This window comes from Aegilops tauschii, chromosome 1 (genome assembly GCF_002575655.3).
Source record: "Aegilops tauschii subsp. strangulata cultivar AL8/78 chromosome 1, Aet v6.0, whole genome shotgun sequence".
Lineage (NCBI taxonomy): Eukaryota > Viridiplantae > Streptophyta > Magnoliopsida > Poales > Poaceae > Aegilops > Aegilops tauschii.
The window spans coordinates 423,388,806-423,401,786 of NC_053035.3; the positions used below are offsets into that span (position 1 = coordinate 423,388,806).

The 12,981-nt window shown below is 41.6% G+C and overlaps 1 protein-coding gene across 15 annotated transcripts; it reads right to left on the reverse strand.

Moving 5' to 3' along the window:
- Positions 1-1,091: 1,091 nt before the first annotated feature.
- On the reverse strand, positions 1,092-12,755 carry LOC109768492 (zinc finger CCCH domain-containing protein 36). Of its 15 annotated transcripts, none has more exons than XM_073500147.1 (9): positions 12,323-12,731; positions 10,040-10,166; positions 9,674-9,873; positions 8,210-9,570; positions 7,956-8,124; positions 4,090-4,234; positions 3,783-3,864; positions 1,413-1,444; positions 1,092-1,320 (listed from the first exon to the last, which is right to left on the reverse strand). In XM_073500147.1, the coding sequence occupies exons 1-5, from the start codon at positions 12,471-12,473 to the stop codon at positions 8,095-8,097; spliced, it is 1,869 nt and encodes a 622-aa protein (XP_073356248.1). In that variant the 5' UTR covers positions 12,474-12,731; the 3' UTR covers positions 1,092-1,320; positions 1,413-1,444; positions 3,783-3,864; positions 4,090-4,234; positions 7,956-8,094. The 15 variants fall into 15 exon arrangements, 14 of the variants coding, with proteins under 14 accessions (XP_073356248.1, XP_073356241.1, XP_073356240.1 ...); XM_073500140.1 differs by lacking the exon at positions 1,413-1,444 and adding an exon at positions 3,395-3,684; XM_073500139.1 differs by adding an exon at positions 3,395-3,684 and having other exon boundaries at positions 1,092-1,444.
- Between the last annotated feature and the right edge of the window lie 226 nt (positions 12,756-12,981).

The window sequence follows — 12,981 nt, forward strand, 5'->3', positions numbered from 1 at the left end:
CATTATGCATTATGGCAGCCACAACCACAAAGACAACAAGACTAGTTTAAGCTTCAAACTGTACATCATAGTTTACAGTTTCGGCATAATGGGCACAGTACAAACTGAAAGAAATAAAGGTTAAAAAATACTGTTGCGGCACTGGCATTCTCCTGCTCATAGATCTTTCTCAAGGCTGCTCGTGTAGCATTCATAAACAGCTACGACCTGCCACCAGACCAGTCAAGAGGCAAAAGATCATACGGCTTTTGATGAGCAGTGCTGCCATACCGTCAGCATCGCTGGACATTGTGATAAAGAAAGCAATACAAGAATTGAAATATGTATCCAGGATTTCTGACTATTCATGATATCTTTGAACCTGGATTTTCTTTATCAAAGAGCAACTCAAGCTGTCAAACTCCAAGAGCATAACTGAGAAGAAACTCCGCAGGGCAGAAGAGCATATCCTGAATCCCTATAGCTTTAGGAGCTAATGAACAGTTTGGCCACAAAAGGAGCAGTATCGTGTCTGTTTCTTGATCCTGAACCAAGCATCAGTGCCAGCTTTAGCGGCTTCCAGAGATAGAAAAATTGCAAACAAATGTGCCATCATAGGAACACACTAGAGCAACTGAGCATGCCGACACAGATTGTGGTATACTGATAGGGCATGGGCATGCCAACCAAATACTCCCTCCATAAACTAATATAAGAGCGTTTAGAATACTAAAATAGTGATCTAAACGCTCTTATATTAGTTTACAGAGGGAGTACCAATTATTCATGGAAGTATTAGGTTGCATCAACATAGTGCAGCAATTTGTCAGATGTAAACCTTGTCCAACCGGACACAGTACAAATATTCATCGCATTTTCCACTTTCGGATACTCTGTGCTTGCTGTAAAGAATCAATAGAAAATGAATGAGATGTTCATCTGTGATCTGCAGCCATTTTTAAGACCCTGCAAGGGCATTGGATATTACTAAGTGAGCCTATTGAGCAATTCATTCGATAAGCACATACTCCCTCTGTAAAGAAATATAAGGGCATTTAGATCACTAAAGTAATGATTTAAACGCTCTTATATTTCTTTATGGAGGGAGTATATTTCTTGAACAAGCCACACCCTGCTTTATTCAGAAAACCGGAAGCAAAACGACAGACCGTCAGGATTCAGGAAGCAACAAACATCAACAACTTTTGAAGGAGACTACAAAAGCTTTGAACACGAGAAAAGGTACAGGTACTCTACAAAAGCAATGTTGAGCTTCAGGTTTGGTGCGATGCATCAACTAGCAGAAGCCAAAACCTTGTCATCCTCATTAGCACCCCCAGACTGCACAAGACATGTTGCAGATGAGCAAGCATTTATATATGCCTCACATATGTGATAGCTGACATACTACCAAAAGGTTCTTTAGTTAGTACCTTCATCAGATAATGAAATATGATTAGCAGCCCTGTAAGCAATTAAATTATGGTCCTGTGGTTAAATTCTGGATGCAAGGAACATAATTACAAGAGTCTGGAAGGAATTGCCCCACCAAGGATCTACTGGAGGTGCCTCAAATCTGATCTAGGCCTACTTGTTAATAGGGTCAAAGACAAGCTAAGACCCTACCTTGTTAATTTTATACAGCCTTGAGCTTTGTGTTTTCGGTGGTTGTACTGGGGTCTTAAGCCCCACACATGCATACATTTTATTTATGGAATATTTATGTCAACTACTAAATGCATACGTGCAGCGCATGTTGATATTAGCCGCTATATATATATATATATATATATAGTTCTATGGCAAGCTATGATAGAATGTAATATAATATAGGTACATATATATATATATAATGTAATATAATATACTACTAATCGTGTATGTGCACGCACATCTAGTTTGGCAGTAATACTATTTCCAAAATTAACCATAATTAATGTTGATTTCAATATTAATTGTGTTTAATGCAATTAATGTCTTTTCCAAATTATTGATGATGTGATAGATACATCATTGGAGCAGCGTGAGACGTTGGATATAGGTGGTTGGATGGCTCAGATTATTTGGATTCACCAAACTCATGCTTTTATTAGTACAAGTAGATTTATTTATGACAATGCCACTAGGAATGCCATTCACCAAACTCATTTCTCTTTCTTTCTTGCCATGCAGTGATGCTACCGGCTGGTCAAAACAGCCTGGGTTGAGATGAAAATAGGTAAAAAGCCTTAAATACCGTTTGTTAGCTGTCTACAAAGAGCAAAAGGGCAGGGAGGAATTGGTATTACCTGACTCTAAAACAGAGGGTACAGAAAAGATAGCTAGCTACCAGGAGAAGATTTTCGTGCTTGAATCTGACGCAGAATTGTTATAAATTTATGCATTACAACCCTGGAGCTAATGTAGTCAGTTCATACAGCAATACTGTAAAATTCTTGAGCCATAATGTACTGAGATTCTGAGGTTTGCTACAACTGGAGTATCTACAATGCACAGTTTAGTAAGCATAATAACAAGGTTTTATGAATCCATAGTCCATCAGGTTTAATGCAATTATGCTATATATATAGAATCCATAAGCTAACACAAGCAGGATACAATACACCCATCAGCATCTAGGCATACTTCAGGCCATGAGCAAGGATTGTATATTTAGTGGGAACCTCCAAGACGAGCCTAGGCCCCTCACTTGACCTGGTTCCACGCGCGCAGCCAGCCATTGTCCCCACTCACGCACCCACGTCACCGTCTGGTTCCATTCCCAGAGCCAGCCGTCAGTCATGCTCAATTACACATGCCACGTCCGTACCAAGGAAGCTTGTGCTGCAGCCTCGCCTGACTCACTGAACTTGGCAAGGGATTTTGGAGAAGGGGATTCAATCGGGAGGTGAGTAGAGCACACAATTGAGAGGGCTGTGTGGTGGGGGCATGTGCTCCAGTGACTAGTACAAGCTGGGTCAATATGAGTTAATGAGGTAGTTTCCGAACCAATATAGTCCAGGCTGGTCAATACATCAGCATAGCAAAAACGGAAGACATAATATAGACAGACCTGTTTGTCCTGCCTTTACTTATTGTGTTGGAACCTGTTTGGTTAAGATTGTTAGTTTGGCTCTCGTTTGTTGCATCTTACTGTAGGGGCTGTGTAGCCTGGGATGTAAGTGTAGAGGGTTGTGTTGGTTGCATTTGTGACTCCATTTTCTTTAATCTTTGATATGGCATTCTCATAAATGGGAGAAAAGCAATGTCACATTTATAGTTTCAGAGTCAACTAGTGGCATTGAAATTAAATTCCATTTATTTACTGATATAACACAGGCTGCACAGTAGAAGCCTGTTTTAATGCTGATCTTAAATGTTAACCAAAGCCTTCACCATTCTCGCCGGCAAAACAGAACCGAAAGCCAAGCCACACCTTGCTGTTGGAGGAAAGAATGTAACACGGAGGATGAGGCAGACAGAGTAAGCATGAGGCGGGCGATGGAGATGGGCAGCCAGCTGCCCCGCCGAGCAGGGCTGAGTTAAGCATCAGTTCCCGTGGGAAGCAGAGCCCAGCCTGACGGTATTTGTGATCTACAAGCTTGGGTGAGCATAGGCATTTGAGGGCAGAGGTTAGGTCGGACCACTTCATGGACGAGTCAGGACATGGACACTCTTTAGTATTAGCATTCCAATCTGGAACGCCATTCCGTCCAGAAACAGAACCTACGTTGCCATTTTGGAGAAGAAAAATAACATCAAAAGAGACATTCTTAATACTTTGTGCCTTAGGGTCATAGTAATACAGGAACAGTATGGTATACCTTTTCAGCAGAATGGGCCAAGGAATTAAGCAGTACAGGCCATAAAAAATCTAAGAAGGTGAATGAGGCGAACTGTTTGTTTCTGCAGAAAAACAACATAGTGGAGCGTGTCAAGCAAAATGTAAAAGAGTACAAGTACATAACAGAAGGAATGAATAGTTTGCTATTTCCTGAAAGAAGTAGAAGTGAAAACATGAGATTTTCGCTGGAGCAAAATCTAAGAAGAATGAATTCACATATTGACAACCGCAAGCTAAGGAAATATTCTCGTTACACCAAAGAAAAGAGCTATAGTAATTACATATACCCAATTGCATGTTCTGGCAGCTCTCATCAGTTTGATCAGTGATGATAAAATGAGGATATAATAGGCTCAAAGACGACTTTAATATCTGGCAACCTTAAAGATGCAAAATTGAATGCTACCCTGAATCCACTTCACTTCAGGTTGGCTGCAAAAGAGAAACCATTTATCAAGATTCAAGAAACAGGCAAACAAAAATATCAAACCTCAACAATCAGTTTGGCAGCAAGATGCAGTTTTCTTGGCAAGAGAAAGAAGACTTTAATCTTTTAATGTTTCAGGAGCAGGTAATATATTCTACGATAAAAATCTATTCTGTTCCTTGTGAATCAAGCAAATCAGGCCCTAGCTCAACCAAGCTCGGTCCACAAGAATTCACTGACAAAAGAAAGCTCAAAACTCACTTATCTTTATAGAAAAGCCTCCATGATATATAACGAAACAATTCCTCATTTAACACTATCTTAAATTTCCTTTCTTTATTTGACACTGAAAAACTTTTTCTTCCCTATCTAACAATGAGTCCAAATTTTATGCCCTTCATGACACTTCCGTCCATTTTGGGCCTAAATGACACCTGAAAAGACCCTTTTGCCCCTATCTTTTCAGGTGTCATTTATGCTTAAAATGGACAGAAGTGTTATAAAAGGCATAAAATTTAGACTCGTTGTTAGATAGGGAAGAAATCATTTGTCGATGTCAAATAGGGCATAAAATTTAAACATGATATTAAGTAAGGAATTCTCTCATACTCATGAGGGGCAAAAGGGCCTTTTCAGGTGTAATTTATGCTTAAAATAGACAGAAGTGTCATAAAAGGCATAAAATTTAGACTTGGTGTTAGATAGGGAAGAAATCATTTGTCGATGTCAATAGGGCATAAAATTTAAACACGATGTTAAATAAGGAATTCTCTCAAGCTTAGTATGACTTTGTACTGAAGTTAGTACAAAGTTGAGACACTTATTTTGGGACGGAGGGAGTATATAAATACAAAATCCTCTTAATGGTCTTGTGTGTGGTTAGTGTCTTGGTGCATAGGTTATATCTCCCAATGGAAGAACTCAAATAAGCATAAGAAAGATGGTAAACATTATTAAGTGAAATATAATTGGTATTTAGTTGGTTCTACAAAATTTCTTGTGGTTGAAAGTTGAAAGTAAGGACTTCACTTAAGATGCTCTTGGCTTTTAGAGCATGGTTAGGTCAAATTTAAGTATATCTGCTTTATTTGTCCTTTGGGCTCAAGTGCATCCCCTTTATGCATTTTTTTCTATAACACATACATATAAAATAACATGTATTTCAGTACACGACACTCTCAAAGTTCCACAATATGTTCTCTAGACAATAGCCAACTTGCATTGATGGAATCACCAGTGCATTTATTAAGAGGTTATGCACACCTCTATGAGGAGTCGGTGTTCTAAAAGACAGTTGCTTAGCCCTTCGCCAAACCCAAGGTCCCACCCCGCCACCTAAGGAGAGATGTACTGATAGTTACCAAGACCGTGGGTCGAACAGGTCACAGAAAAAGGTTGAGTAGCTAGAGAAGTGATCATGATCCGAGTGAAGCCAGGCCAAACGACCCTAACTACCTGGCCACAAAACCAATTGCTAGTAAGAATGCAATATCAATAATATATTCCCTCTGTTTCACTATCTCTAGCCATGGCCCTAACATTATTTGCTTTAAAGTACTTGTCAATCTAGGGAATGAAGAGTGTAGTTATTGTAATGTTTCCACTCTACCTTTTCTGTACTAATTTTGAAAATGTCAAGTAGGTGTAGCATATCATTAAGTAAGGGTATGGCTATTTATCTCTCTTGTTCTCGCCTAGTTATTGTGCAAGTCTTTTTCCCAGCATCATGGCAAGAACATTGAACAAGGGTCGACCGCTAGACTTGCAAACTTGTGGAAAGATAATAGTGAAATGGGGCATTGTACGATGTCATACCATGTACCTAGTCTCAACTATGTGAAAATAACGGGGTACTGCATCCGGTTGTGATGAAAATTCACCCAAACTATTAATGAATCCACTAAACTGCATGAGCCGACGCTTCATGATCCTGCAAGCTCACAAGGAAACGCAAGAACAACGAAAGAGGATCGACGGCTAAAAATAATTTGTCAAGCCTCATAGAGGTTGGGCCCACTCTGGACCACCCAGGTCTTCGACAACTCTTGCTTTAAGGTCCTTGAAAGCAATTCTCAATCAAACCAAATGGCCATACTAGCATTTATGCCCTAGAGGAACTCTTATGTGCACCAGAACATGCTCCAATTAACAACAAGATCAACAACAGCATTAAGTTCAACCCGTGTAGGTTATTTATCTGATCGACACCGATTTCCACATACACGCACAACTACTTAATAGCCGAAGTTACAATTTGGAATCACTTGGCTACAATGCTACAAGCTCAGGTGGAAAACGGCTTTGTTTAGCTGGCTCGGGCCTTGGACTTATCTTGCTTCATACCTATTGTTGCCTTGCAGCTGAGGATATGACATTGAATGTTAACACTCGAGGTGTTAGGGCAATTTGAACAATCAACTTGATTTCATAGGCGCATATCAATATGGTTGATCTAACACGCAAGTCCATAAGAAGCCATTGTTGTGTTTTTCCTGTCCACCTACTAGTTGTTTCTCCGATAGCACAAATCGCTACCGATCACACGCACAACTGTTAGGGTTGGGATATTTGGGCAATCGACTTGATCTCATAGACAAATATCAATCTGGTTCAATCTTCCTATCCACCTACTAGTAGTAGTTCTTGATGAGGGTGAAGATATGTTCGGTGTATTTGTCTTCATGCACTTAATGAAGGTGAAGATGCAGTGATGCCCTTAGCCCCTAGTTATGTCACCTTTCCCCTTAGTATTTGTTGACGTGCAGATACAACCAAAGACGAGTAAAGCAGCCGCTATGCTCATGGATACCTCTCTCATGAACTACTCTCTTCCTACTACCCTTACATTCTTCTACATTTTTGGCTCCTCCGAGCCCTAAGCCATGGTTCCAATGCTCATCAGACAACAATTGATCGTCACGCTACTCGGATCATTTCATCACCTAACAACACTGACAAAGATGCATACAACGCCCTACCAATTTGTGTCACCAAACTCTTCTTCCTTGTATAGCTTAATACCCTCTTCCTCTCTCTCTCTATACCTTGCATCTCAACTCGTCCATTCATTGTGCAACCCAATAGCATCCTAACAATGATCTAGATTGCCAAAGGCCATTGATCCAAGAGGTGAAACATGGAACATGAGTATAAATATTCCACACTCATGGTATTTTAGTATATTGTGATAATGGTCCATGCTATGCAGAGCAGGGTTTTTACCAGTCGGTAGAGCAGATAAAAGTACACTTTGTCTATCATTCTAGTAGTTAGGACATTGCATGGCACTTCACCCCCCCCCCCCCCCTTTGCCATTACCACACACATCTCTTGTGCACTTTTGCGCCCCCCCCCCCTCCCCCTCCTTGTTTTTTTGGCACATCTCCTGTGCTTTTTTGTTCCACAACAAATTGTTGCTCCTTCTATCTCCCCCAATCAAGCACAACAAGTTATGTAGATATTGCATCTTGCAAGATGATTACTTACCAAACAAAATGAACAACGATGACACTATACTTTAAGCAAGATGAATACTTCAAACAGATTCAACAACACTATTTAAGTACCAGTCCATAGATTAACCACACATGCAGCAAGGTTTCTACATTGGTTGCACTAGATGTCCTCTCAGCTAACAGGCATACATTAAATTAAAACTCCACCATAAAGTACTACTGCATAGTCTGACTAAGCCTGTAAACCAGCCAGGGTTATGCAACTCAATACCTACTGCAGATCAGGCCTAGCAATATTGGACTGCAGATCAGGCCTAGCAACATTGGACTGCAGATTAATCACATCGGAAAGGTGTTTGCTGAAAGCCCATATCTATGGTGATGGAGCTCAGCATTTACAAGTCTGGATCTCATCTTGTACCATGCCTATCAACATATGCCTGACATAAAATAAATAGACTGGAATCAAACATAGGAAAGTTAACGGCTATGTGCATCATTGAATTGCATATTCAAGTTTTTTACCTTCACAAGCTTTTCAATCTTTGTTCCAGACATGGTTATATAATCAGTTATCAATTCTTTAGTAGCTGGTACTTGATGCAGGTCAACTGTAGCAAGAACTTTGTCAACAGATTTTTTTACTATCAGTTTATGAGCATCTTTACTCAGTTTGCCTTCCTTCCAAATAGGTTTCAGCAACTCCTTCACATGTTCTGCCAAATGAATACGGAAATAATCCCTCGTTTTCTCGTCAATTGCTCCATCTTTGGTTCTTTCAAAAGCTTTCACCAAAGTATCGCCATCCAGACTAGAGCGTTCCTTACCAGGTGCAACCAAGCCTGCAAACTCATTTGACCCTTTTGCCGACATATTCCTTGCCAACTTATCATATATCAATGATTTGTTGATATCTCCATCTATAACACCATTCCCAGCAGTGTGCTGACTTGAAATGCTGCAGGATATGTTGGAGGACTTGAGAATATTGCCACTCTCAACTTTGGGAGGGTCCATACTGTCAGCAAGTGGGTCATATGGACTATTTGAAGGTGATGCACTGTTGGGAAACTCAACAAGAGGTACAAAAGGCACTGAAGTTACCCAAGGGTCATCCTTGATTGGGGAAAGGTGCTCAGGCTGACATGAACTGCTTGCACGTAACCCAGGCCTAGATGTACCACAGCCCTTGTCAAAATATACATCTTTATGGAGACCAAATTTCTCGATACCAGGTGTTAACTGATGAAGGGACGGCATTCCTGGGTGAGTAATTCCTCGAGAAGGTTGGCTACCCAAGGAATGAACAGAGCTATTGTGGCCTGGACTTCTGAACCCTGTTATACTGTTTGAGCTGTATGAGGCAAAGCTTGAACTATGTTCTTTCTGATGTTTGTGAGGAAGATTTTCTGTTGGTCCACCATAAGCAGATCGCTTCTCACCATACTGGGGATAGTCAAATGAAACAGATGAGTAAAATGGTCGATGCCAATAATCAGAGACATGAGAATCACTTAGGCTGCTTGCTTTGGCCACATTCAGATCCGGCAACAGCTTTTCTCCATCTAAATGCAATCTACTTAAGGTTCCCCTGCCATCCAAGTAGCTATCAGAGGGCAAACTAATATGGTGTCCCATGAGACTAGGTTTGTGGTTTTTCCCTTGAACTGAGATCTGCACCAGCTCATTTACAGGAGGGGTAGGCTTTGTAGTCCAGAAATTATCAGTTCTGCAAGACCTCTCCTCTGAAATATTTAGGTTGGGCGAGTTATGAGCCAGCCCCCTATGATCTTCGCCATAAGACTGAATGAGGGTCCTATATCGCCCATAGTTGTGCAGATCATTCAAGTTGGATACACATTGTGCTTCAAATCCTTCTTCAGAGCCTGAGCACGGGTGGAGCAATCAAAAGTACTTAGATTTATAGAGCAATCAAAAGTTTGTGGCTGCAAGATATTCTTTAAAGATTATCCTATAAAAATCTCATACCTCTATGTTTCCCATAACCAACTGATGTGAGTGAACCAGCATTTTCTTCTTGACTCCACAGGTTACAAAAACCAGAACCCTCTCTTCCATGAGGAGAAGTGCAATTATTTCCTTTCTTGCACTGGCCTTGAGCATTAAAGGTACCCGTAGGGGTTCTGGTTTTGCTCCCCAGATCTCCACCAGGAGATGAGCTACTAAATCTAGGTTGTGAATGTGTTGAGTGAATTAGTGAATCAAATGACTGTTTAAGAAGTGTAAGATAAAAGAACATATGTCTTACATCAAACACCACCGCAAAGATAGAAATATTGTTCAAAGGTTCAAAATTCCTAGTGCACACAGAAGTAGCAATAATAATAGATGTACCTCCAAGCATTAGTATCTGGCATATCCGGACGTAGAAGATTGCCACTGCCAGCTTTCTTCAGATATTTGACATTGTTATGAGGCAGGAGTGTTGGCTCCTTTTCAGCAGTAGTCACTCCAATAAAACCTAGAAAATGTATGGTTATAATGAGATCCAAGTTTCAACATATACAACCAATTCATCTTAGTGATCTTCATACAAAATTCATACCTATATTCAACTTATTCGTACTAGCCATTCTATATTCCACCAATCAATTAAAACGCTTAATCTCAAAGAAACTGTTAACAGGCTCCAAATAGCAGAAACCCGATACTTGTACAATGTAGCCGACATACACCTAAAGGATTTTTTTTTTAGTCCAGCAGGCTGCTAACTTATACCATTACAATACATCAATCACTGACGAGAATCATTCCATGCAAGATTTCCTAGGAGTAAGAAACAAATTTGATTGAAGATCCCTATGACTGACTCCAGAACCAACTACTGTTGACTGAAGTTCAGGATTTCAATGTTTATTTTCCAGTTTGACTGAACCCTGGAGGCTGAAAAGCTTCTATTGATTTAAGCAAACAACAAATGGACATAGAAGAATGGTACGATCATGGGATATGGGATATAATGGTCCCAAATAAAAAAGGCCACATAGAGTGTTAGCTTTACCATGGCAAAACCAATGATAAGTAAATAGGGTTGGAATCAGAGGATACAATAGGAGCAAACAAATCAGTTAGTGATAGCTTATAGCATGATACGGGCCAAATTTGGTACATACATGTTATGGATGTATTGGGCAATGGGCAATGACAGCAAGAGTAGCAACTTGGAAAAGCTTCTGCTGTTATTTGTGGAGCCCAATTCTGCCAAGAATAATGGTACACAAGGAGTCCAAGTGAAAGGATAAGTAATTATTATAAGACTAGAAGGGAGAGAATTAGGAAAGATTCCAGGAAATTATAAGAAGTCCGACCGTAATAGAAAGGTCTGCGGGGACCAAGGTCTTTCTTCCTTCTCTACTCCAATATTCACAACAATACGCTTAATACAATTCTCATGACTGAAAACAAGCCTTCCCTGCTACGAATGAGAAGGCCATTGGACTTGTCCATTTCATCCTTATATTTGTGAACCACAAGGTTGTGAGGGATGAGCTAATCAAATGTAAACCAAGATAATTCTCAAGATGGACCTATGACTATGAGTCGTAACATGCCATGAAAACCTGTTGCATATCAGTATGCAAGCCTGCAAAACCGCACTCTTGTCATGAGCAATAGACTGAAAAACAATTGACCCTCTCCCCAACATCAGCACAGCAGTAATCACAAGATAAGCATAAGAAAGCACTTCACCATATATGCCAATCGGTTGACTTGATGGTCAACCAAATATTCCTACGTTCCTTCGACAAAATTAGCAACATCCGGGTTTGCCTCAACATTTACTGTGCTAGGCCGTTGGTTGACTAAAGCGATAAAAACGGGTTTGTTTTTAATAAAAACCAAAAACAAGGAATCTGAACCATTAATCATTCATGAAAGGCAGAATTTTATAACTAATTGTTTACGCTTGCGTCACGCAACTTCACAACCAACTGCCCTAGATAGCTATATCCACGTGGTGGCGTAATCTATTAGGATATACAGAAACGGCAAAAAAGTGCCTCAAACAACACGACAAGCTGCTCCACTGATCTACTACATTAACATTGTGTCGAGCTACGATCTAGTTGCTGCTATACTGCACGAGCTGCTTCACCTACTTAAATACATGCGTCGAGCTCCTTGTCGTATAGCAACTAGTCGTACCAATGACGTCACAAGCATAGACCGATACAAGTCATCAAGTCAACCATAGTCAGCAACAGAACTTCATAATAACCCATCTACCTAAAATAGCATAGCAATGCCAGCAACATAAACAAGCGCGAACAGCTACCGTTGAAAGAAAGGCGCGAAAGGCTCAGTTATGCAATTCAAGCATTCCAAGGCAAACCCTAGAAAACTACATGCATAATTTCTCGCCTTCTAACAGATCTCCAACACCCCCTGATGCCAGATCAACTACCCAGCACCTCTCCTACACAAGCAAAACAACTTAGCGAGTATCAATCAATAATCAATCACATACAAGATGTGCATTTTCCCCACCGGATCTTGCTATCCGCGCCTCGCCTGCACAGATCTAACGTTTCAAAGCAATCACGCACCGAAACTAGGAGCACAGGAAGTACATTAACCGGTAGAGCATGCGATTAAAGGGCGATCGAGGGGCGATACCATGAGAAGCGCCGGCGTTCGCGTAGCCCCAGGCCCTCTTCAGCCCGGCCCGCTCCGCCGCCTCCTCCGGCGGGTTCATGATCTCCATCTCCACCTCCCTAATCTCGTCCTTCGCCGACAGCCCGCCGACGGGGCCGGCGGCGGTCGCCATCGGGGGCCTACTACGGTGCTGCGCTGCGCTGCGGCGGCGACGAGGGTTTGGTGGAGGGAGGGAGGGAGGGGACGGGGGCGGCGGCGGCGAGGTGCGCGTGAGGGGGGGTGGGGGGATTTGGGGGCAAAACCTCGGTCGCTTCAGTTTCTTTCCCCTCTCCTATCTCTGCTGCCCTCGCATCGCGTTTCGGTCGCCACGGCGACGGGGTGGCCGGCTATAAAGGGCCGTGCGTCCCGGTGCCGGCTGCGCGCGTGGGTTTGCGTTTCTGCTAATTCGGCGGTCCCGGCGGTATATTTCGGGACGCAAATCCATCAATAAAGGCCTTCATTCATTGCTCCCAGCACGAAACATCGTGCAGCTTTCGGCTTTGACACTTGAAACTCGCAAGGTGCCCCGGACATTCGCCATGGGACACTACTACGTCTTCGGAAAACAGAGGATGAAAACTTGGGATGCTGTCTGTTATCTCAGAAATTGCGCGGGTGATTTTAACGGGGTATTATTCCAA